The sequence below is a fragment of the Rutilus rutilus genome, assembly GCF_951802725.1.
Source record: "Rutilus rutilus genome assembly, chromosome: 1".
Classification (NCBI taxonomy): Eukaryota; Metazoa; Chordata; class Actinopteri; order Cypriniformes; family Leuciscidae; genus Rutilus; species Rutilus rutilus.
Genome location: NC_140209.1, coordinates 14,224,218 through 14,251,572, shown reverse-complemented (window position 1 = coordinate 14,251,572; position 27,355 = coordinate 14,224,218). Strand labels below are relative to the sequence as shown.

Here is a 27,355-nt window from a genome sequence, read left to right as displayed (position 1 = left end):
ATTTACTGCACTTTGTTACAGCATGCTGTAGTATTAACCATGGTGAACTGATAAACTGTAATAACTACTGTACTGTAGTAAACTTAACATAGAAAATGTGGTTAAAAATGTCTTTAGTAAATACTATATTGTTTTTGAACCATCCTTGAATTAATTTGTTGTGGTAATTCTATAGATGTTGTGGTAAATATGTGGTAATATAAACGACTTTACCCAGTACTCTAGTAAGTTTTATGTGTCACTGTTTGTCTGGAGCTGCTGTGCTGTTGGAAACTAACAACAAACCCTTGTTTGTATTTATTCTTGTAAATTTATTTCTTGTATTTTCGTTTTATGTGCTTCCTTGTCGTTCGTTCATCATCTTCGCTTTAATTTGTTGCGCTTCTTCTTTAAATAGACACATTGCGTGTGTAATGGAGGCCAGCTAGTGAGAGTTGACTCCTTGAGAATGCTGTGTTTACTGTTTGTTTAGCGCCCTTGTTAGTGCACCCAACTAAATGATAGGAAAGCTTCAGTGCTTCACAAAGCTTTGTTCAACCATCACTACAAAAAGGTAACACACTCACAGAAATGCTCACATTTATGGGGCGCCGTTTGTAAAGCGGCTCACGCTGAAAATAACAGCAACATTTTGTCAACTTTAGCTTCAAACAATGTTTAAAAAACTGGTATGAATTTTTGACGGTCACTTTTTACCACATTTACAACAATATTTGCCAACTTATAAATATTTTAAATAGTTAAATAAATATTAAATGTTACACCTAAATGTTAAATCTAAATGCTAAATCTAAATGTTAAATCTAAATCTAAATGTTAAATATAAATGTTAAATATAAATCTAAATATTAAATCTAAATCTAAATGTTAAATCTAAATGTTAAATCTAAATCTAAATATAAATGTTGTATCTAAATGTTTCGGGTGAAACTAAATATTTAACTAATATGCAAATTCCAAATGCCGGTAACCGGAAGTGCCAAAATAAAAGCTCGAGGAGGCCAGTGTGTGTTTATAGCATGGTTTATAGTGTCAAATAACGAATAAAAACCTATAATAATACCTATAATATAATGATAATAACTACCTAAAATAATAAACACGTTTGGAGAAACTGTATTTGAAGAGTAGGCTAGTGTCACTTTTATGAAAAGTGCGGGACTTATGACCTGTAGCCATAATAGCCACGAGGGGGCTCACTTTGACTGAATATCATGTCATCACTGTCATCACTCTCATCACGAAACTCTACAGTTTCTCCAAACGTGTTTATTATTTTAGGTAGTTATTATCGCGATAATCCATGTCCAAAAGTCCATTTCCTCGGATGAGATGTTTTTTATTCGTTATTTGACACTAAACCATGCTATATAAACCACTATAAACACACACTGACCTCCTCGAGCTTTTATTTTGGCACTTCCGGTTACCGGCATTTGGAATTTGCATATTAGTTAAATATTTAGTTTCACTCGAAACATTTAGATTCAACATTTAGATATAGATTTAACATTTAGATTTAGATTCAACATTTAGATATAGATTTAACATTTAGATTTAGATTCAACATTTAGATTTAGATTTAACATTTAGATTTAGATTTAACATTTAGATTTAGATTTAACATTTAGATTTAACATTTATATTTAGATTTAATATTTAGATTTAACATTTAGATTTAGATTTAACATTTAGATTTAACATTTAGATTTAGATTTAACATTTAGATTTAACATTTAGATTTAGATTTAGATTTAATATTTATATTTAACATTTATATTTAGATTTAATATTTAGATTTAACATTTAGATTTAGATTTAACATTTAGATTTAACATTTAGATTTAGATTTAACATTTAGATTTAGCATTTAGATTTAACATTTAGATTTAACATTTAACATTAGTTGTAACATTTAATATTTAGATTTAACTATTTAAAATATCTCTAAGTTGACAAATATTGTTGTAAATGTGGTAAAAAGTGACCGTCAAAAATCAATACCAGTTTTTTTAAACATTGTTTGAAGCTAAATGTGACAAAATGTTGCTGTTATTTTCAGCGTGAGCCGCTTTACAAACGGCGCCCCATACACATTCCCCCACATGGAGTCTACCATGTGCTTCCTGAGGTGAATATTAACATGAATTACTTTATATTTGTATACAGTAGGCTATACACAATAATCATATAATATTCAGCATCATTACATATATAAATATTCATCATACAACAGAACATATATAATATTCATTATTACCATTCATTAGCCTGGGTCTTGTTTTCCCAGCTCTCCCCCAAACTAACAACATTTAAGACGGTCCAGTCACAGGAGCGATTGCGGGATTTCTGCGGTGGGTGCGGTACAGGAATCTCAAACACTCAAAACACAGACACAACGGTGGAGATTTATAGACATAATCGTCCTTATCAAACTCACCTTTCACTCAACTTCTCATCAAAATGAAGAGCGTGTTTTCTATTTGTGTATTTTGCTTCGTCATAGAAGGTAAGTGTTTGAATTCTGGTTTTCTGTAATGGTTTCGGTTTCTCTTTCTACTTGGCAGGTGTGGCAAGTCCTGTCTTTAAATGCCTTTGCTTATGAAGTACGTATTTTAAACCACACATTTAAACTATGATTGATGATGTGCTTGACTCATTCATTTAGAATTTTATAGGAACATATCCTCCAAATATAAACGAAATGTTCTGCTTTAAAGGAAACTAGTTTAGTCAAGTTGACAACATAGATTCGAGTTTCCCGGATCAATAACTTCAATGTTACACACTGTATTGCCACTAAATTCAGTTAGAAAAGCAGTTTTACATGCATTTTAAATCTCAAACATCTTAAAGAAATCTTCTAAATGTCATAGCACTAAGACGTAGTGCAGATCAACAAACAAAAATACATCTTGCAGATTAGTGTTGTCACGATACCAAAATTATGACTGTGATATGATATCAGACTAAAATACCTCGATACTGAATCGATACCACGAGAAAAAAAAAAAAAAAAACTGAAACAGTAAAAGTAATTGAAAAATATGACAGAATTTACAATTCATTGTTTTATAATAAAAAATAAAAATAAACTAATTTGACCAGCATGTTCCTGCCCTGCTTTTTGACAATTCCCTCCCCTTTATTTTAAATAATAGGCTAAATGATGAATAAATAATAATAATTACATGTCAGTGTGAGCTAACAGAGAGGTTTGCAACAAGCACATTATTATCAATCATGTTAACATTCGCTAACCTTTTACAATTTTGAACAGGATTTTGAACATATTTCGTGATAGGAGTCATTTAAAAAAATGTAAATGTAATTATATAATTACATACAGATATTTAATTTAATTTTATCTTTGTTATTAAAAAAAGCAAAAATTCAAATTACAAACAATACGACACATACTATAAAATTAAACAAATAAAATAAACAGCTACAATAAGTCTATTTAACAGTAGCACTCAAAAAAGAAATTAAGTCTTCGCTCTATAAATTAACCATAGACTGATTATTAATAAATAGATTGAAGTTATTCAGTCAAGCATTGGGTGATTGTGTTTTTTATATATTGTCTAACATTACTCACACAGAATATTTAGGCTGCCGGTCCGGCCCTATTAAGGCCTGCACGGACCCAAACAGGAACACATCCGATTTCTAGATGTACAAAACTAACTGTGAAGACTTCAATGTAAACACCGTCTTAATCAGCTTTTCCATATATATACTGGCCCTGATAATCATCACAAATACTTACGCTTGCTCCATTTCTGTAAACCTGTTTTTATGAATGAATGAGTCTCGTCCGTGCTGCTGGCCAATGGAGGTCGACGTCCGCACACGGCGGCCATCTTACCACAGGGTGCTCGCTCACTCATAACATGGTGCATGTACTTTTAAATAACCATAACTTGCTAAATTTTCAACCGATTTTCAAATGGTTTGGTTTGTTATAAACGTCAGAGATGTAGTTATGACATTGCATACATATGAATAATTATAACAATGGACTTCCATATGAAATAATTATAGCCACGTTAATAACGTTTGTAAGAAACCAAACCGTTTGTAAATCCGCCAAATTTTGTGTGCGTGCTGATCACTCACCTTAATTCACAGCTTCCCTGTGGTTAGATGGCCGCCGGTGATGCCGTAAGTGACTCCGCCGTAAGACATCTAGCCTTTATTATATGCAGGGGAGCAGGGTTTCATAAAATATTGAAGGTTCCCCGGGCGCCGCCATTGGCTAGCGGACCATCACCTGCTGTTAGCATTCCATTGACTCACATTCATTTTGACAGCGAATAACTTTACATCTGAGGCGTTTAAAGACTCCATTTGTCCATTATTTATTTCTAAAGAAACACGACAATGTATAAAAGGCTCCATTACCGTGTATCTTACGTTATGGCCCCGTAGAAGCAGTTTTTGTAAAATTAGGCTAACGATTGCGTCATAACCACGCGACTCTCTGTCGCACAGTAGAGAGATTACCGTATGGACAGGAGGAGAAGCTCGCGGGCAATCGGGGGGACGTGGAGGCAAAATGACAAAATAATTAATCAGAATACTTAGCAAAAGTTGCTCCTGCTCCTAGCTCATGGACACCTCCTACTCACACTCTCCGTCTCTGCAAGTTTCGGAAGGGAATGATTCAGATTTCTCATGGCACAGCTACTAGAAGACAGACGGGTTGCTCACGTCACATCTACGTCGTCAAGCTCAGTTTGAGTCTGCGCAGTACGCTCAGCCATCAGGAAGTAAGAGCTTCTAATTGACTTCACTTTTCTCCGTTGAATCCAATGGGGTCGCTGTGTCCAGTTTATATACTGTCTATGATTATATGATAGGCTATCTATGTCTTCGTCAAGGTCAACAGCCGCTTGCGCCCCCTGCTGGTGAGATCGACTAACAGCAGATGGACATTATCAATCGGCAATCTACTGATATTCCTGCCGTTCCCGGATGTCAAATGGTGAATTTTCTGTCAAATTGAAACACTTATTTTGTGGAAGCGAAATAAAATTGACCGAAAATTGCCTGTCGAATATTATAGGTTGTATTTTTAAACAGAATGAATATTTTGGAAGTGAAATCTGAAAGGTGAATATGGATTATTGAATTTTTAATAATGGATTTCTATTTTAATATACTTTAAAATATTATTTATTTCTGTGGTGCAAAGCTGGATTTTCATCATCATTACTCCAGTATTCAGTGTCAGAAATCAGTATAATATGCTGATTTATTATCAATTTCAGATTCGACAGTTGTGCTGCTTGATTGGAACCCGTGTTACTTTTTTCATGATTCATTGATGAATAAACAGTTTATGGAAACTTGTTCTATTATATTTTTCCTACAAAGTCTATGGAAGTCAATGGCCACCGACAACTGTTTGGTTACCAGCATTCTTTAAAATATCTGCTGTGTTCAACAGAAAATTGGAAAACAGGTTTGGAACAGCAAGTTCCAACAAGTTTAGTAAATGATGAGAGAAGTTTAATTTTTCATTTTTGTTTCTATTTGTTCTGCAGGCGTGTTTGATGTCGATCCAGATGAAGTGAAGACGGCGATCGAGGGAGATTCTCTCACTCTACAGGCTGATTTTACTGAAACACAGAGAGATGGTCTGGCAGAGTGGAAAGTTAATGAGACTAGGATAGCAATAATTAACAAAGCAACTGGCAAAGTTGAATATAGTGATGTGAAGTTGATGATGATGTTTAGTGGCAGACTTAATTTGGATCAAACTGGCTTTCTCACCATCTGGAACGTCAGAATCAAACACTCTGGTGAATATATAGTAGAGAGTATCAGCAGTGTAGGGACCAAAGCCAAGAAATTCAAAGTTATTGTGAAAGGTGAGTAAATTAAATTCGAACTTCTTTGTGTGTAGGCGAGTTGCATTTGAATGAAACGAGAGAGAGTGTGTCCGCGGTGATACAAGAGACATGGATTTAAAGCTTCAATATGTAACTTTTGCATGTGTAACTAACTTCTCTCTGTTAATGTCTATAGCCGCGTTTCCATTACAAATTTGCGCAAATCTTTTGCGATATTTTCCATAAGTCGATAAAAAAACTATTGCGAAATGACATTTCATAACCGATGTTATGCGACTGAAACGTATTTTTTTTCCTCTCGCGATACTATAAGTCATTCCAATAATTATGGCAATGGATGTTGGTAGGTTTATGTATATCCCAGTCACTGCACTGGCCATTATTATTAATGGAGGAGACGTACGCGTGTTTTCCAATCATTAATGGCAAGTAAATCCATACTGTGAGCGGCACATATAAGGCGTTTCTGGCGTTTCTCCCTCATTTCTGCTTCATGATCTTGATAAATTGTGGCATTTCTTTGTCGCTTAGAATCCAGTATTCCCGTAATTCTTTTGTCTTTTTATTAGTTTAATGAAGAGCTCTTTCCAAACACACTGCACCATCCTTAAAGAATTATTGACTTCTACCTACGTCAGGTGACCTGTAAATAGGAAAACACTTCCATTGCAGTTTTGTGAAACATTTCTTTTTCGAATTGCCTGAAAAACCACCTAAAAACCAGCGTAAAAACGTTTTTGCGATATATGGTAGTTTTTGTTAAATTAGCCGCGTTTCCATTAGCCTACCCTTCAAATTGCGCAAATTGAAAATGTAATTTTCGTAAAAACACGTAATTTTCGTAAAAACTCCCATTTATCACAAACAAGTTTTTATGCTCGCATGAGGTGGTTTTTCAGGCAATTCTAAAAATAAATATTTCGCAAAACTGCAATGGAAACAGTGTTTGTGCATTTACAGTCACCTGACGTAGATGACGCAGTTTGGACAGAAGACGAGACAGAGTTCTTTATTAAATTCATAAAAGACAAAAAGGAATTACAGGAATAATGGATTCTAAACCTCAAAGAAATGCCACAATCAAGACCTCGAAGCAGAAATGAGGGAGAAACACCCAGAAACACCTCATGTGGCGCTCACAAGTATAATAAGGGTCGTTCCTTACCATTAATGCTTGGAAAACACACATATCTCCTTCCATTAATAATAATGGCCAGTGCAGTGGCTGGGATTAGTACATAAACCTACCAACGTCCGTCGCCATGATTTTTGGAATGATTTGACATCGCGAGAGGAACAAATTAAGTTTTAGTTGCATAACATCGGTTAATGGAAACGCCATCATTTCGCAATAGTTTTTTGTTGACATTTAGAAAAAAATCGCAAAAGTTTTGCGCAAATCTGTAATGGAAACACGCCTATGGATGTGTTTCCATTGGTCGTATTTTCAATTCACAATTTCAATTTGCGCAATTTTATTTATTTATTTTTCTCCGCAGTGGCACCGACCCATATAAAATAGTCCCAATATAAACACTATTATAGGCGTATCGTAGTGATACTTGCACATTATATACATTTTGTAAATTTTTAACACAAAAAAGTTACTTACTGCAGCTTTAAAGAAGTGCATAGAGCTGCTAATTTTATTAGTTGTTAGTTGATTTTCAAATATAAAACTTTTCACTGTGTGTATCAGTGATGCGCGGGTTGATCCAAAATGAGCGGGTGCCTGCGGTCATCCGCGGTTACGAGTCATCCAAAAATATTTTTAATGATATTCGGGTCGCGGTCGGTCGGGTCGTTTGAAATAAATATGCCAATTAAAACTTTGTAATTTATATAGTACTAGACACAATTTTCTATGAAATACATTATCCCCCCAAAAGAAAAACGTCATCCAATCACTGCTTAACCTAATAAAAAAATATTGACTAATATAGCCTACTGTTATATTATCTGTGCGTATACATAATATAGATTTAAATAGCTTGATGCTCTTTAAATATTTTGTTGCATTGTTAAAAGTAAATCCGCGATCGCTCTCCATGGTTCTGACCAAAGAAGAGCGCTTTGGAATCTCCATTACGCATCATACCTGGGCTGCATTTTCTGATAACATTGTCTCTTAGCGCGCTACGAAGACTCTTAAGGTATAACTTAACTAAAGGTATTCTACCACTAAAGGTATACCATTGCTAGGCGTCTTCAGGGCTATCATCCACTCGCGAGGCAGAGGCGCTGAAAGGCAGAGGCGCTGGCGCCCTCCTAACACCGGCGCTGTTTTTGGTAAAACATGATTTTGATGACTTCATTAAGTTTTGTTTTATAGAAAACTCTTTTTAAAAGATTTTCGTTTTGTATAAATTGTATCTTAATTTTGATCAATGTTTTATCAATCAATTGCCCGTATTTAACAAATAAGAAGCAAATATATAGCAGACAATGTAATAAGGCGCCGGCACGATCACTTGCATTGCATGTAAACTGGAGGGCGCCGAAACTCAGCTTGTGCCTCACAGATTTGAGAAATATAGGCTATATATTACACAAAGCTTGAAATGTCTACTTTTAAACGAAAGTATTCAAACCAAAATAAATAGGCTACTCTCTGATTATGCAATCCAAATGTGCATTTCTCTCTGGCGTTCATGGTGAGTCCGCAATCTCCGCATCATCAACTTCATCTTTGCAGCGACACAGAAAACACCAGTTTATTACTAAACAATTAAATGTCTCCTTGCTAATTTAGACACATTCATAATCATTGTTTAACCGGTTCTTTGTGGCAAGCTTTATGCGTGCGGTCATAACGCTTATTATCCTGTAGGCTATAGCCTATTTAAGTAATTAAATTAATATAAAGGGGCGATTTGTCCACGAATGGCTTAAATGAACAACTACTAGTCGACTAGGAAAAAAAAATTAGTCGGAGGCAGCCCTTATTCCACATATTTTCGAACCAGCAGGCCATTCTGCGTTGGGCGAGCGACCCTATATGGAATGAGCGAGCGGAGCGGAATATTCAGAAATGCGCTCTCCGCTCACGAGCTCTGATTGGAACAAACCCGAACCTCACTGTCTGCTGAACTTGCGCAGAAACATCAAAATAGACATAGCCAGCTTTTTTAAATTGTTTTTAAAGCTAAACATTTAGACTATTTTAGTACAACTTATGAGCTTATTGACGATTTTTTATAATTCTTGACAAAATTAGAATATATTAAGTTATATTAAGACGCTACGATGAGCATTTACTTCTTTTAAAAAATGCGGGTTGGGTACAATATTTTCTTTTTCTTTTTTTGCGGTCCGAGTTGCGGGCGGGTTAGTTGAAAACGTCGGTCGGGTGCGGTTTTTCAGAGCCGTCGCAATGGGGTAGGCAAGGTAGGCAGCTGCCTAGGGCCCCCAGCTGAAGGGGGCCCCCGATGGCCGCACGGTCGTTTAGGTTGTGTATCTTCCCTCGTCAAACAGTATCAACCACTGTAAACAAACCACCACAGTGAGACAGCGCTATCGCTCTCCATTACTGCTCCGTGAGAGGGGCCCCCCAAACTAGAGGGATTCCCCCTATGCAAAGACAAACACTGTGAGTCCCCTAATCACTGTAATGTTGAAGTGACATCCACCGTCGCGCACCCCCCATTAGGTCCCCCACTAGCTGTCAGTGGAGGAGAAACTGTCGATCCCACACTCAGCGCTGCGCGGGCATTTAAATTTGAAAATGTCATCATGAAGCGCTCATACTCTTCAGGATTTTCCAAAAGACAGAGAAAGAAAGAAAAATAAGAAAAACGCCTAAGACAGCGGTAAGTAAACCATTATTATCTCCAATTCTGTCTGACGTGTTTTCACATCTCTGCGAACATAAACCTTGACATCAGTGACCAAACACAACGGTAGATGTGAGCGTTGTTAAAGGGTGAAAAAGTTAAACTAATAGTCATACACAACTTTGTTCTGTTTGCAGAATTTAAGCATAAAATACACACGAGACAACTTCTCTCCTCATCACTAAGTTACTAGCGTTCGAAAACTTCCTTTGAGCTAAATCCTCTTGATGCACGAGCTCAGATTACGATCGCATAAGATTTTTTAAGTATAAATGGCAAAAATAAATAAAAAAATCCTTGTTGTACAATGTTGTTAAAATAGTTTGTGTTATACACCATTTTAATACTTTTCTTTTAATTCAACATAAATTGTATAGCTTAAAGGCCATGTTGCAGGTTAACCACCACTGTTGATCAATGGGTACATTAATCACTCAAGATATGTATACCATTTTTAAAATGTCTCAAAAATGGTCTTAAAGACCAGTTTTTTACGTTTTTTGGTATGAACGTTTTTTTTTACGCAATTCGGTGATGACGTCACGTTGGGGAGAAGCGGAGGAAAGGTAGCCTCAGCCAATACAGTTTGTATTAGAACTGTGGCGACTGACTGGGAAAAATGAGTGAAAAATCAACGTTTTCTTTATATCTAGTGGCAGTGATCATGACATTAGTTCAGATAAGTACCGGTAAACTTTGTCTTCATCTAGAAATAGAAGGCATCATGCTAGCTATGGGCTAATTTGCCAGTCCCACCTGTTATCCACCACCTCCAGATAATCCCTAATTAAGTCTTTCCCCCAACGTGGTAAACACATTAATGATTAGTTATCCCACGTTTTGATGGTCTACTAGCTCCAGTAACAGCATCATTGCCAAGTGTTTCTAAGCGTTTACCTCTTCCTCTGGTGAAAATGTTGCAAACACAGCCGCCGCGTGTCTGTCGCTGTTTGGCAGGTGCTTGTGTGGGCGCCGGCGGTGCCGTCCCATGGAAACTGCGTTGGAAAGCTTGTCTGTACACGATCCGTTCCACTGCACGATCCGTTTCACGCATGCGCGTAATTACGTACGTTAAATAACAAACGGGTTCTTATGGACGTATTTTGTTATTCTGTGCCGTGATGAAGACAGAAATATTATGTCGGTGCCTGTAACAGTTTTATACACTGCTGTCACGTTATTTGAGCTGTTTCTGGATGAAGGCAGACTGCTGACAGTGAGTCGTGTTGACAGAGTTCAGGGAAAACTTCCTAATGTCAAGTTTAAAATGAATACGCGCTTAAGGTGCGTTACAAAAACACACGCGCACTTCAGTTAGTGCGATTCAAGTGTTTACATGGTTAAAAACGGCATACGCCACCTGTTTTAATACGATTATAGTTATTAATCTAATTTATATCTTATCTAGAACATCTATCTTATAGTTACTTATGAACCAGCTTAAACAGTTATAGGTGACTAGAGATGTGTTGTATAATCTGCGCTATCTGAATACTCTCGTCTAAACTCGTCTCTCTAGCTAGTCACTCTCAACGCTCTCAAGGCGGGCTTTGGAATATTCTCTCCCCAACGTGACGTAATGGAATGCATTGTGGCGGAAAGGAGAATCGTTGCAAACCGCTGTAAGATAGCCTACTTTTTCGTATTATATTGCGTTTTGTGATACCCAACAACATAAAATACAATGGATAACAGTTTAAATGTTTATTACCAACAAGTAAACTGCACAAATTCGATGAAAAAAAAAACCTGCAACATGGCCTTTAAGATTAAAACACTGCTCTGCATAAAGAGAATACAGTTCTTAAGAATGATAATAATAATATGAATAATTATACTTTTTTTTTACCTTGTTTTTGCCTTGTTGACAAAAATAAACATTAATCAAATTGTGTCATTCCCATCAACAATGCCTCATTGAAGACACTGTGTCCTTTACTACACTCTAGTGGCCACTTTGTGTAGCGTACTACAGAGTAATTCATGACTCTTAAAATGCACCAGAACACAAGAAATCCCATCTGAATTTTAAACATTTTCATGAGGGAGGACTTGGGACCTCACTTCACTCTTTTGCCTAGGGCCTCCAAATATCTTGAAACGGCCGTTTGTTTATACATTGACCCGCGCATCACTGGTGTGTATCAGTCCTTTTTGAACATTTTCATCTCATTTGACCAAAACCGTGATAATATTGATAATCGTGACATGACATTTTCACACCGTTAGATCTCTATTTGTGAGAATATGCAAGCTGAAATAAATAACCGACAGTTATGACATTATGAGATATTATTTTTGCAGAATCTCCACTCAAGTCTGTTGAAGATAATGAGGAAATAAAGGCATTGTTGGCCACAAAGGGAAACTCTGAGACTCTACACATTGACACTGAACTACAGAAACGCGATCTAATACTGTGGAGATTTGGAGTTGAAGGATCTCTCATCGCGAAAGGCGATACAGAAGACAGTCACGCGTCACACTACGATGGTGACGATGGGAGATTCAGAAACAGACTGAAGATGGACATTAACACTGGATCTCTGACCATCACTGACCTTGAAACTGAACATGCTGGAGAATTCAGACTAAAGATCATTAGTGACAGACGGATCTTATTCAAGAGATTCACTGTTACTGTCTCTGGTGAGTTGTGTTATTCTTTCAGCACAGCTCTGAAACACTAGCGTCTGCTAGTACTTGAGTTGATCCAGGTGTCTCTTCGTCTCTTCAGTGCCAGGTCTTCCTACAGGAGCGGTGGCCGGGATATGTGTGGTTCTGATTCTGGCGGCTGTGGCGGCGGCTGCTGGTGTCGGGATTTACTGTCGACGCAGAGACTCTGAACTCAAGAAACTCATACGTAAGTCATACGTAAGTCATGCAGATGATGAAGAATCACTCAGTGTCTTCTCAGTGTCTCATCTGTTCATTCATCTCTGTTTCGATGTGCCGCCGACATGAAGCGGAGATCTCCAAACGACTAGAGCAACTGCGTAAGTATTACAGCTGATACAACAAAACAATTTACTTTTATGTACTACTGTAGATTTGAAATGCTTTTTCAGAGTCAATATTATTAAACTCATGAATGAATCGCTGTTTTAAAATGCTGAATTTACAACAAACTCACTTATAATCTCATTTGTGTTTCAATGTGCGGCTGTGACATGAAGCGAAGATCTCCAAACAACTAGAGCAATTGTGTAAGTGTTACTGCTGATAGCATAGTTTAAATGTGTAAGGGACCGTTCGGTATTTATGGAAAGGACCACCGGAGGAAAATAGGGGAGGGTCATGTCTTTTTATTCTTTTTTGAGGGGAGGGTCATCCAACTTTTTTTAGTCTAGGGGGAGGGTCACCCAACTTTTATATTCATGAAAACAGCAACATTTCAAAGTGGCTTGTTTGCTGCATATCTTTTACATGTAGCTCCATGTTGCTCTCGCGGTATCAGCCCCCCATCTATATCAGATGGGTCTGACCCAACAAAAATCCAGTTTGCCGCTGTTTGACAGTGCGCGCGCACTTCAGTTCGCACTCAGAAAAAGTGCATCATGTCAGAAAAGAACGCCAATGAAATGTTTACCCGGCAAAGCTTTAAAGCACGAGCAAATAATGAACTTTTGTGATTGCGAATAAGTGCAGTGTCCTGTGAGTGTAACTCTACCGCTGCATTAAAGGGATAGTTCACCCAAAAATGAAAATTCTGTCAGTAATTACTCACCCTCATGTTGTTCCAATCGCGTAAAACCTTCGTTCATCTTCGGAACACAAATTAAGATATTTTTTATGAAATCTGAGCCTTGTCTCACTCCTCCATAGGCTGCTAGGTGGCCCAAACTTGCTGGCCCAGAAAAGTTATTAAAGAGATCGTTAATATAGTCCAAGTGACTACAGTGGCTCAATCTTAAGTATATCAAGCGACGAGAATACTTTTTGTGCGCAAAAACAAACAAAAATAACGACTTTATTCCACTATTCATTTCCTTCTCTCTGGGCCTCGTAGTGTTTTTGCGCTGCGCGTCTGTGTTGCACGTCATCACGCATCACACACATGACCAGCGTCGGCCAATAGTGAGCCTACGTGGTGACGTGTAACACAGACGCGCTGCGCAAAAACACTACGCGAACCAACTAGAGGTCGAGAGAGAAGGAAATGAATAGTAGAATAAAGTCGTTATTTTTGTTTGTTTTTGCGCACAAAAAGTATTCTCGTCGCTTGATAAACTTAAGATTGAGCCACTGTAGTCACTTGGACTATATTAACGATCTCTTTAATAACTTTTCTGGGCCAGCAAGTTTGGGCCACCTAGCAGCCTATGGAGGAGTGAGACAAGGCTCAGATTTCATCAAAAATATCTTAATTTGTGTTCCGAAGATGAACGAAGGTCTTACGCGGTTGGAACAACATGAGGGTGAGTAATTACTGACAGAATTTTCATTTTTGGGTGAACTATCCCTTTAACATGTGATGTGTATGTACGTCGAGTGTTACAGTATTGGGACTGAGGCGCCAGAACTGCAGCTGATAGAATGTGCGCTGTAGCGCGATACTACCATATTTTGTTTCCACAATAATGTTAGTGAGTAAATATACTGAAATTGCCACCATAACAGTGGAGTGTGATGTGTAAGATGTAGGGCTACCACATCTTTAAATTACTATTAGTATTATTTAAGTTAACATAATACAATACGTAGACCTACACCAAAACACTAGTTGAGGATAAATTCGTTAAAATTGGGCAATTCCAGCGTTATGGACGTGACATTTGCAGTCAAAACTTGAAATATACAGAAAATGCATTTAATACCAATATATTGAAATGTCTGTTAATATATCCATACTCCCTTAATAAAGGAGTCAAGACATTAGAAAAATATCAGTCTACACATGCATTTTATATTTAATATGAGGGAAATACACATGTGACGTGACACAAAAAAATCTTTAACTTTTAGGTGGCAAAATATTTTTTAGTAATTCTATGAATTACACTGCGCAAACCAAAATATATACTGTTTACCCACCGGATGAAGAAGGGTCGGCCTCCACAGAACATAAAATATTCATAAAATAGACAGTTCTCCATTACGGACATGACTGCTCTGAAAGCGACATTAAAAAAATCACAGAGACCTCAACAGAAAGCACAAAGCCTGTCTTTAAAGTGAATTTCGTTTTTTATTAATTGTATCTTAATTTTAATCAATGTTTCATCAACCAATTGCCTGGATTTAATAAATAAGATAATAAGATAATATAGTAGAAAATAGATAATCATCACACGGAGGCGCCGGCGAGTGGACTCTTGTCTCATAAATGAACCGAGACTCAGCGTAAGGTAGGCTACTTGCCTCACAGACCTGAGAAATATATAGAAAGCTTGAAATGTCTACTTTTAAAAAGAACAATTCAAAACGAAAGAAAACAGACTGCTCTTATGTAATCCGAAATGTGCATTTCTCTCTGGCGCGTTCTGCGAAGGTCACGACGCATCGTCAACTTCATCTTTGCAGTCGACACAGAAAACACTTGTTTATTAATAAACAATTAAAATGTCTCCTTGCTATTTTTGACATATTCATAATCATTACTTTTGCCGGTTCTTTGTGACAGCTTTTAGATGCTTTATTGGCAGCGCCACCCACATGTTGAACGCGTCACACCGCATCAGCACCGAAAACATGATTTTTTTCTAATCTAAAATCAAAAATTGTGATACGTACCGAATCATGGATTTGGTCTATCGTTACAGTAAGATGAGAAAGCATGTTTTATGGTTGTAAAAAAAAAACAATGGAACATCTTTGCCAAGCGCAAACCAGTACAGAAGTAGGCTAATCAATAAATTATCGGGGAGGGTCATGCCTTTTTTCACAATCATTTTTATTTTTTCTTAAATAAAAAACGAACAGTCCCTAATATGATTTTTTCATAGTCAGTATTTTTTATTTTTGCTGTAAATTCTGCTTATAAATAAATCACTAATCATTTGTGATTGTCCAGTATTAAGCTGCATGAATTTAATATACTGATGACTGAATCATATACAACCAGTGGTAGATATTAACAAAGTATTTTTATTTCGTTACTGTGCTTTAGTACATTTTGTATTTTTATTTGTAAATCCTCACCCGTGTATGGAAGTGTTTCCGGCACTAAATAAAAATAAAATAAATAAAGGTTATTTTCACTCTTTTATCGCACTATTCTGCCTTTTTTCCCTCGCCAATTGTGAGTTTGCATCTCACAATTCTTGTTTTAATTCACAATTGTGAATTATAAAGTCATAAATGCGAAGCAGAAATTATTAAAAACTCACAATTCTGACTTTCCAACTCGCAACTGCGTATTATATAGTCTTATATATTGTAAGATATAAATACATTTTTATTTATATATTCACACAGTATTTTCTCAGTGTTTCTGACATGTTCACCTGATCAGTAATTTTGAATCTCCTCTTTTCTGTTTCGATGTGCTGTTGTGTCATGAAGCGAAGCTCTCCAAACACCTGTGTAAGTATTAAAGCGAATACAGCAACAGAAAACTTTGCTTTGTTGTTTGATATAAAAACATTACAGGTGTCACACATCACTGAAGTAATTTTAAAATATATATAAATTAATATTAACCAATAACTTAAGTGATAAGTATTGTTGATGACACTTTATAATATAGTCCCATTAGTAAATGATTAGTATGCACTAGTGAACTAATGTTAACAAATGGAGCTGTTTTGAGAAGTTTTACTGCATTGTTTATTTTGTTAAATCACATTAATGATGGATTTAACTGATGGAAATCATTCTCAGTGTTTCTGACATGTTCATCTGATCATTCACTTATAATCTCCTCATTTCTGTTTCTGCGTGCTGCTGTGACACGAAGCCGAGATCAATGAAACAGAACTGGGTAAGTGTTAAAACTGAAACAACTGAACTGAAAACCACAGCTTTTTTTAATACGTCTGTGTGTCTAGTGCATTACTTGTTCCTTTTTTTATGACATTTCGGATCACATCAGATGATTATGTTTGTTCGGAGCATTTGACTGAAGACATAAAATATGCAAATAAGTATTGCTTATTTCATGGTGACTTTAACACACAACGTTACTGTAATTGTGACAGACCATTAAGATGAAGTGATTATCGCACAGTATCTTCTCGGTGTTTCTTCATCTGTTCCTCATTTCTGTCTCTATGTGCTGCTGTGACATGAAGCGAAGGGCTGTGAAAATGAAATAGGTAAGTATTTTAAAGTAGAAATGATCTGTCATCTGTTCAGTCACTTATAATCTCCTCATTTCTGTTTCTATGTGCTGCTGTCACACGAAGCGAAGATCTCGGAAAAACTAAAGAAAATGTGTAAGTATTACAGCTGATACAGAGAAAAAGTTCGCTTTATTGTGCGACGGTACAGTTTAAATGTACAAAATAGTTTTCATAGGCAATATTTCTTATTTTTTTAAATCATATGTTTTGCCAGCATTTGATTTAGTACAGTAATTAATGAACTGTGTGACTGTCCAGTATTGAGCTGCATGATATTAATATACTCATGACTGAATCACATAAAACATGTGACATACGGATTTAGTGATTTGGGCGTAATACAGGAATTGGCCCGATACAATTGCACACATCGACAACCTTGAGGTTCCTTATACTGTTGTGATGCTTGTTGTTGCATGACCGTTTCCCTTAGTTGTGTCCAATGTTGAATATAAAGTCATACAGATGATGAAGCTCATGCAGAATCACACAGTATCTTCTCTCTAATAATCTCCTTATTTCTGTTTCTATGTTCTGCTGTAACTCGAAGCCGAGGACTGTGAAAGAGAAATACGTAAGTTTCACAGCTGATACAGCAAGAGAAAGTGTAGTTTTATTGTGCTACAATAGAGACTAGTGCTGAGGAAACGCAGCTTCATTAAGGGTAATCCAAAATCATTTTCCAGATAGCTGGGAAAAGGTCAAAACCAAAGGCAAACATTGAAATCCAGGAAACCAGGCTAAAGATCAATACCATAATATAGGGAATCCTAGCGAGAGCTCAGAAATGAAGTGTAATGTATAGACTTGTATCTAGGCAGAGAAACACCTGAAGTTAATCAGCCACAATGGCTTATGGGAAATGCAGTCCAGGATGAGATATAGCAAAATAAATAGTAATTGTTCATAGTCAATAATTCATCATTCAGTGACACATCATCACTTAACTAATTTCAAAACAAAATACCGTGGAAAGTATTGTTTATTAATTCACATTATGCTTTAATGTTCACACACAACTTTACTGTAATTGTTACTGATCATATAAAGTCATGTAGAAGTGATTATTAGAAGCTCATGAAGAATCACTCAGTGTCTCATCTGTTCATTCATCTCTGTTTCGATGTGACATGAAGCGGAGATCTCCAAACGACTAGAGCAACTGCGTAAGTATTACAGCTGATACAACAAAACAATTTAACTTCATTGTGCTACTGTAGATTATAAATGATTTTTCAGAGTCAATATTTATCATTTTCATGTTCTGCTTGTGTGTGATGTGTGTGATTGTCCTGTATTGAGCTGCATGATATTTATATACTGATGACTAAATCATACACAACATTACAGTAATCGTTACTGATTGCTAAAATGTTGATTTAAATAATAATAATAATATCTGTGTTTCTGCCATTGAATCTCACAGAACTGCTGAAATTTAGTGCCAATTGGCCTAAAGTCACAGTCCTGCTGACTCTCGATCTGTTATTTTGTGATATGATCTGCGCTGTGTGTCAGTGTTTCTGACATGTTCATCTGATCAATCACTATAATCTAGTTTCTCTGTTTCTATCTCCTGCTGTAACAGATGAAGAGAAGATCTCAGAGCGACTGTGTACGTATTAAAACTGATGATAATAAGCTTTATTGTGCTACAGCAGAAATTATTTTTAGTAGGCAATATGTATAATTTTTCACCACATGTTCTGCTTGTGAGACATTAATATACTGATGACTGAATCACATACAACATGTGATTTACAACATTACTGTAACTGTTACTGATCATTAATATGAAGTCATGTAGATGAAGTGATGATTAGAAGCTCATGAAGAATCACACAGAATCTTCTCAGTGTTTCTGACATGTTCATTCACTTATAATCTCCTCATTTCTGTTTCTACCTCCTGCTGTGACACGAAGCCGAGATCTCTGAAAACATAAAGAAAGTGTGTAAGTATCACAGCTGATGCAATGAGAGAGAAAATCGCTTGATTGACAGCAGAGTTTAACATTAAGACATCACAGGTGTGAAACTCTCCTGAACCAATAAATGCATTGCTATGAAAAGTATTGTTTATTGATAATTCATGTTAGTGATGGATTTAACGGATTTTACTGATCATTAATAAAAAGTTATTAGAAGCACATGAAGAATCACACAGTATCTTCCCAGTGTTTCTTTATCTGTTCACACACTTATAATGTCCTCATTTCTCTGTTTCTGCTGTGACAGTTGAAAGCAAGAAACCTGATTATTCAGAGCGACTGCGTAAGTATTACAACTAAGACAGCAAGTGTAAAATGAGGAGACTGTTTGCTGATCGCCAATTATTGTTATTGTTTTTAATAACTACAAAAAGTACCCTTTCACACCAAAAGTGAAATAAGCTTCAGGGTGATCACAAATGTTATGTTTGTCTAAAGTTATTTCTGCTTATTAATATGTTTGAATTGGATCCTCGAACTGGTTAAAGTGAGATTAAATACATTAATTATATTTGTTTAATTTAAAATATTTAATTATAAGTTTTTATTGACTTTGATGAAAACTGAATCTGTTTTTGTACAAGTGAGAAGAGTAAATGCTAACATTTAGTCTAGAACTGCAGCACACACGCACACACACTCACACACACACACACACACACCGCTCTGCACTTACTCACGATTTCTCTCAACATGGGACAGGAGAGCTCTCAGTCAATATATGTAACTATAAATGAAAAATAAATGAAAAATAACTCAGTACAATTTAAAAGTAATGTGTTACTTTACTAGTTACTTGAAAAAGGTAATCCGATTACATAACTCAAGTTACTTGTAATGTGTTTCACCCAACACTGTTAATAAATGTTAATTCCCATTAAAATTTTTGGGTTCATTTTAAGCAAGCAATATAATATTTTTTTTTTAACAATAGTTGAGCTAAATAAAACAATTTCAAACATTTAACCCAGCTGCTGATATTGTTCATTCACATTAACGATAGCTGGGTTAAATGTTTGAAATTGTTTTATTTAGCTCAACTATTGTTAAAAAAAATATATTATATTGCTTGCTTAAAATGAACCCAAAATTTGATGAAATTAACATTTATTAACAGTGTTGGGTGAAACACATTACAAGTAACTTGAGTTATGTAATCGGATTACTTTTTTCAAGTAACTAGTAAAGTAACGCATTACTTTTAAATTTACAACAAAATATCTGAGTTACTTTTTCATTTATTGTTCATTTATATTTACATATATTATTTACTGACAGCTCTCCTGTCTTACAGGCTTTTGCATCTGAACTCTTCATCTGATCACTCACTTATAATTGAATTTCTCTGTTTTTATGTGCAGCTTTGACCGGTGCAGAAGAGACCTCTGAACAAGAAATACGTAAGTATTACAAATTAAACTGCAAGTGTGAAATGCCGATAGGCTAACAGACATCACAATGTTGAGCCGACATTTATAGTATAAATATTTTGTTGAATTAACTCAATTTTAAAGACAAAACTGAAACTTTTACTCTGATACTTTTCTCCAGACCCTTTAATTACATGTGTGACTGCAAACAACACCTGCAAGAAAAGCTGTGGGTCATTGTTAGTGTCGTATCAAATAGACTTAGATACTTTAGACACTTTTATTCATGGCAGACCATTGAAAATCGCCACACACAAGACTCTCAGAAATGGACTTCTGGAATTAAACATGTTTTTGGCTTTTCTCATTACCGCAACAGCCTGAAGAAATCACTACCATTAAGAAAGCTAATACAGTTCACATCATCTTCACGGTTTTAAACTTGAAACTATGAAATCATTCTAATCATTTTGACTGATTTCTCTCTCATTACTTGCAAAATGGCTATTGCAAATTACAACTTAATTTTTTTATATATTGTATTAAAACCTGACATATTTTCAAAATGATGTGGCAAACCTGAAAGAACATAATGTATATTCTTCATGTGCATTTCAAATCAAATTACTACATTATTAAATTAACACCTGTTGCGGTAATGACACATAAGTTGCGGAAATGAGAATTTCAACAGAAAATGCAATACAATACAAACATTATTCATTCCTTTGTTAAAACTGCTATTTGTGCAAGGTAGGGAACTGGGTTGTCATCATTATAATATTTGTTTATAGTAGTAAATTACATGTTTTATTTTTAAAATCTTTTCCGCTATGGTGTTTTAATGGTTTTGTGATAATCACACAGCTAAAACTTTACACTGTTCTGTTGCTGACCTGCATTCGTAACTGTTTTCCTGAGCTATTTAGATACATTTTGTGTTTTTGTTTTTAATGCCGCAAACCAAAATGGAGACCATAATATGAAGAACACAAATCATGTACAAACTGATAAAATCACTTCAGTGATCTTTGTGTAGTGATTTCAATCTCTGATGTTCACATGCAAACACTTGATCTAATGTCTACTTTGGGTTTGTATGTCTCTGTGTCTAGATGCTGATGTCACACAAGAAGAGGCATCGAGATCAGAGATGGAGAAAGGTGCATTCATGTTGAAGAAGTCAAGTGATAGGTGTTGATAGGATATTCAGATGTCCCAGTCTTTGGGATGTGCTGGAGGAGACTTTACAGAGTGCTCACCTCTTGCATTGTCAATTCAAGATCTTGAACAAAAATTGATGCACTTCTTGATGGAAATAAATGTTGTGATGTTATTTCCATCAAAAGATTCATCAGATTTTGGTCAGTATCTTGCACACTGGAAAAAATGCTTCTTTTTTTTTTTCTTGTATTTTTGTCTTGTTTCCAGTCCAAATATCTAAAAATTCTTAAATCAAGATGCATTCACTAGATGAGTAAAATTGCATAAGATAGTATGTCCTGTTTTCCGGGGGAACTAATCAAAATTAAGTGAGTTGATGTTTAAAAAAAGCACAATTATCTGGCAATGGGGTCAGAAAAATAATCTTAATTCAAACAGCAACAAGATTATTTTTCTTACCCCATTTGCAGATCATTTTGCTTGTTTTAAGCAAAAACTCGCTTAATTTTTATTTATTTCCCCAGAAAACAAGACTTAATATCTTATGTAATTTTACTACTTTAGTAAATGGATCTTGATTTAATAAATGTTTGATATTTGGACTGGAAACAAGAAAAATAGTAAAAAAATACTAAGTAAGAAAAGCATTTTTTTTGCAGTGTATTGACGTCCTGGAATATGGTCATGACACATATTCCTACATGGTTGTTTAAAAAAATGTTGTGAGAAGACATTTCTTTCAACTCTAATAAATGAAAAGCTAAAGTATTAGCCTATTAACCCCTTTTTTTTAAAAGCGTTTATCATTACATATCACTGTCGTTGTACATCTATTCATTCACTATAATCTAATTTCTCTGTTTCTCTGATCAGCCTTGACTGATGAAATGGAGAACTCTGAAAAAGAAATATGTGAGTATTACAACTAAAACATCAAGTGTAAAATGTGTTATGCTGTGTGACAATAAAATGTTCAATGAAAGTTTGTTGCTTTGCTAAAACCCATAAGCTTGATAAAGTCTGATCTCTATAGCTGCTATAGCCCACAATACACATGCTGTGTGTGTCAAACAAAATACATTTTGCATGTTAATTAATGGTTAAATGATTGCTTTTTAAAATCTTAAAATAATAATACAAATCTGTATAGTCGTGGTTAAAATGATGCATTTACTGAAATGAGAAGTCACACAGAACATAAATATATTATTTTATTTTTAAATTGTAATCTTTGAAACGCCTCTCGGGCATCAAGTGCAGCTCCTATCTCTTTGAATGAGGAAACATCAAATTCTCCAAAACTGTTCACTAAGCTTATGATTACATTTCATATCTGAAAACACTAATGAAACTTGACAACAACAACAACAACAGTCTCATAAAGCTTGTTTATTATGTTCAAATAGTGTTAAAACAAGCTTGTTTTTCATGATAGACCAGCCAATGCGCAGGCATGAGCGCGAGTCTGCCTGTTTCTATAGCAACCGGAGCTTCAGCTGCAGTGATGCGATGACTTTACTAATCAACGATTGGCTGTCATTTAGAAGGCGGGGCTTATTCGCAATATTGGACGTTGCACTTTCTCCCATTCATAAGTAACCGGAGTGTGCCGTGTCCCTATATATGAAGTCTTTGTCTTGACACAGAATATGGAGGAAGAACAGGCTCCTCACGTGACAGGATATTCCTTTTAAATCTCTCTGAATCTCCTATCCTTTAGTTTTCTTTATTCTTTATTCAGATCCCCTTTAGCTTCCACTGAGTGGTTGCTAATCTTTCTGGGGTCCACAGAGCAATACAAGACAAAAATTACAATTATTCCAAATTAAATCATCAAACTATGTAACATACAAGTTACAACATACATCTACTGTACATATTTTAAAACATATCTTTATATAAACACATGAGTGCTTTTACTCTTTCGGACATTGATGGGAACCATTTTCCAAGCAACAGAACTTCGATAAAGCAATGTCTTTTTCATCAAATTTGTTTGTGGACAAGCTAAAAAAAGAGTTAAGCCTTACTCACCGTGTTTTATAGTCCTAAAAATCCTCGTGATCCTCTGTGACTTCTGTGTAGTAATTTCGATCGTTGAGGTTCGCGTGCAAACACACACTTGATCTAATGTCTACTTTTTCTTTGTATTTCTCTATTTCTAGGTACTGATGTCTCAAAGATGGAGAAAGGTGAAGGGGTACGGCGCATGATTGTTGCAGAGACTACCTTAAGTCGAGCGATAGGTGCTAACATGACATCCATAGACCGACAGGGCAGGAGGAGCATTGCAATCCGTAACCCCAGTGCCAAACATGCTGGAGATCAGGGTGAGTCTTTTGATTTTTTTTTATTTAAGAAGGGTTTGTTCATTCAATAGTATTCGTGTATAGTTACGATTGTTACTGCCAGGTGAAAACAGCCTGTTTGTTCACATAACCTGATCACACTGAAATAAAAATCTCCATGCCATTGAGTGGAAAGTGTGTTTTAAGCCTTAAGCCTATGTTAAATTATTTTGTACATTTCATTTCTATTGGTAATTTGATGGTAAATTATTGACATTCATTTTGATTTCTCATGAATGGCTTCAGAATTGATTTCCAGATTTCTCTCTTATATTCATTTCTGTGATTGTCTCTAATTCCTTCCAGAATCATCAGGAAAAGAAATACCTTCTATTAGCCAAATAGATGAGGATGGAGAGAATGAGCAGTAGAAGAAGAGTTCAGTTTGATGAGATAAGACACGCCCACCAGTGTCAATCACTGTGACATCATCAGCATTTCAGCTCAGTCTTTTATAAGCTTCTAGACACCATCCAGTGAAAGTGAGAAAGAATCAGTGTCTTTTGAGCTGTTAAAGTCTTGTGTGAAAAGCTTCTTTGGGTTTAGATGTGTTGATGGAAACACTGCCATATATAATTGTATTATTTCTTCACTACATGCCTCACCTTTAAAGTGTTACTCTTAACATAATACTAAGTTGACTCTCACAGCTTTGATCATTGACAATGATTGTCAGAAATACTGTATCACATACATTTTAAAGATGTGTTTTACCACAGCAGTATCTCTCAAACCATTCAATGTGCTGTTTTATATAATTAACACTAGTACAAGGAGTTTTTGTTTGTTTTTTTGGCCAAGTAAAAACAAAAAAAACAGTGAGGCTTTAATTTATTTGAAAGAAACCACACTGCGTTTTACTAGTTTAGACCAAGCAAAACGGCCTACGGTATTAGTTTTGCCAGTAAAGAGCTTCTAAACAAGCTATTTCACACAAACATCAGTAGGCGCGTTTCCATTACAGATTTGCGCAAAACATTTGCAATTTTTTTTCTTCTTTTTTTCCCCCTAAATGTCGACAAAGAACTATTGCAAAATGACTCCGTTTTCATTAACCTATGTTATGCGACTAACATTTCATTTTTACTCTTGCGATAAGTCATTCCAAAAATCCAAACGGTCGTTGGTAGGTTTATGTATATCCCAGCCAGTGCACTGGCCATTATTATTATTAATGGAAGGAGACGTATGTGTGTTATCCAAGCATTAATGGTGAGGAAAGACCCTTTATACTGTGAGCGGCACATATGAGGTGTTTCTGGGTGTTTCTCCCTCTTGATTGTCTTGAGGTCTTGATTGTGCCATTTATTTGAGGTTTAGAATCCATTATTCCTGTATTTCTTTTGTCTTTTATGAATTTAATAAAGACCTCTGTCTCGTTTCCATTGCAGTTTTGCAAAATATTTTTTTCGAATTGCCTGAAAAACCACCTCATGCGAGCGTAAAAACTTTGAGATAAATGGGAGTTTGTGCAAAATTGACGTGTTTCCATTGGGCGTATTTTCAATGCACAATTTCAATTTGCGCAATTTGAAGGGTAATGGAACCGCGGCTAGTGTCTGCCATGAAGAGTCATTAAAGGGACAGTTCACCCAAAAATGAAAATCCTGTCTTCATTTATTCACTTCATTTACTTTTTCCCAACATGCATTAATTTCTTTGTTCTGCTGAACACAAAGGAAGATATTTTGATGAATTTCGGTAACCAAACAGTTGATGGACCCCATTCACATCCATAGTATTATTTTTTCCTGGTATGAAATTCAGTGGCTGCTGTCAATTGTCTGGTTACAAACATTCTTCAAAACATCATCTTTTGTGTTCAGAAGAAAGAAACTCTTACAGATTTGGAACAACATTCCGGTGAGTAAACGAAGACAGCATTTTCATTTTTAAGTGAACTATCCCTTTAAGTACTTATTGGGTTTGTTCAACTATACATTGATTTCTTCAACGACTGTATATGTTTAGATACATCGGTTTGCTCAGGTATATATTGGTTTGTTGAACTATAAATTGGTTTAGATACATCTGTTGGATCGAGTATATATATTTTTTTAAGTATACATTGATTTGTTCACATAATATATATATCACATACCTATATATATATATATATATATTGGTTTAGATATATACGTATATGGAGGGCAAAATATGTTTTTTTTTTTTTTAAATATATGACTACATGAATTTGTCCATTCCTATACCAAATGTATGAATGGCCAAACATTTTTTAGTAGAAAACATTTACATAAACATTTTGAAACACATTTTAGCAAATATATTTTTTGCCTTTTTTCATTTTTGAAATATATAAAAAAATATAAGTGAAAAAAATACATGGTGTATATTTTTATCTTGTGTATAACAAATTTCTTGTGTCTCATTTTGTAAGTAAGAAATTTCCATGTATAATGAGCTTTACTTTTTTCCAAACCCTCAGATGCCTAAAGGGGGACAAACTGATTGCAGAATTTTTTTTTTTTTTTTTTGATAAAATAATTAATTTCCCAAATTATTCTGTGTATTTTTTTTTTTTTTTTTCATCAAACGACGTGACTAGAATATCTGTGCACCCCTGCTCTCTTCCCCCCCACAGTATTAAGGCCATTTGTGCATTTATCTCAATCATATATTCTAGTGAATATTCTAGTTCTATGTGCTTTTAAACGTGGGAACTGAGTTGCCCTTGCAGGTTTGCTAAAAATAAAACACTCACCTATTTGCTTGTCTTATTTATTCCTTTTAAATTTACACATAGAATCTCCACCTCAAAAAGAAAATGTGAATGCATGTACAACAGTGGAGTTGTGAGAATAATTTAGATGGAATATAATTTCGGATGGACTAAATCCACATTGTTTTAATCAAATGGTAAAAAGTATTCTGCCCACAGTGCCCAGTAGTCTGAAACCAGCCATGTGTCACACTAAAGAAAAGAAAAAAAGAGGACAAGTGTGCTCTGAGACTAGTAGCAAGACCAGGAACATGTATTAGTAGACTGGGAGTGTTACTTCATTTACAGTTTATTAGTCACATATGCTTCACTGCTATAGCTATAGCTTCTAGCTATATTTATTTTATTTCTATTAACCTTTATTAGCTAAATGTACAGCCAACATAAAAATCGATCTTCAATCTAGGAACACAATGTTTAATAAGATACAAAATTGAATATAACATTTCAAGAATACTTCTTTAATATATTACAGTATATTGAATATATATATTCATATATACACATAAGGAATTGCTGCTTTTCAAATACTGAAAATATGTAACAATATATTTACTAGTACAATATAATGTATGTATTTTTCTTTATATTCAGTAATACACTTCATAATATGTATATGTGATCAGATATGGTACTGCATTTGTAATATATTGCAGATATAGTTACTCATGCAGCATAAATACACATATATAGAGAAATATATAATGTAATATATAATGCAATGTTTCATTTTTTCAAGCTAGTTAAAGGAGAACTCCGGTCAATT

At 35.2% G+C, this 27,355-nt stretch overlaps 1 protein-coding gene across 9 annotated transcripts; it reads left to right on the top strand.

Moving 5' to 3' along the window:
• Positions 1-2,314: 2,314 nt before the first annotated feature.
• LOC311290679 (uncharacterized protein) lies at positions 2,315-26,393 on the top strand. 9 transcript variants are annotated; one of them, XM_084409314.1, is made up of 22 exons: positions 2,315-2,509; positions 4,613-4,775; positions 4,866-4,990; positions 5,553-5,879; positions 11,999-12,343; positions 12,432-12,557; positions 12,661-12,690; positions 12,871-12,900; positions 16,199-16,219; positions 16,593-16,616; positions 16,927-16,950; positions 17,041-17,070; positions 17,528-17,551; positions 18,114-18,143; positions 18,566-18,592; positions 18,902-18,931; positions 19,215-19,250; positions 20,329-20,367; positions 21,453-21,500; positions 22,375-22,413; positions 23,667-23,831; positions 24,165-26,393. In XM_084409314.1, exons 3-22 carry the CDS (start codon positions 4,981-4,983, stop codon positions 24,218-24,220), a joined length of 1,461 nt encoding a protein of 486 aa, XP_084265440.1. In that variant the 5' UTR covers positions 2,315-2,509; positions 4,613-4,775; positions 4,866-4,980; the 3' UTR covers positions 24,221-26,393. The 9 variants fall into 9 exon arrangements, with proteins under 9 accessions (XP_084265440.1, XP_084265438.1, XP_084265434.1 ...); XM_084409312.1 differs by having other exon boundaries at positions 2,325-2,509; positions 4,887-4,990; XM_084409308.1 differs by having other exon boundaries at positions 2,329-2,509; positions 4,887-4,990; positions 24,156-26,393.
• The last annotated feature ends 962 nt before the right edge of the window (positions 26,394-27,355 follow it).

Excerpts from the sequence above, each read along its gene's own strand:
- LOC311290679 (XM_084409306.1), top strand. The coding sequence starts at position 2,464 with ATGAAGAGCGTGTTTTCTATTTGTGTATTTTGCTTCGTCATAGAAG. Across the intron at positions 12,691-12,870 it reads CAAACGACTAGAGCAACTGC|CGAAGATCTCCAAACAACTA; the intron begins GTAAGTATTACA and ends TGTGACATGAAG. Across the intron at positions 22,414-23,666 it reads GAACTCTGAAAAAGAAATAT|GTACTGATGTCTCAAAGATG; the intron begins GTGAGTATTACA and ends CTCTATTTCTAG.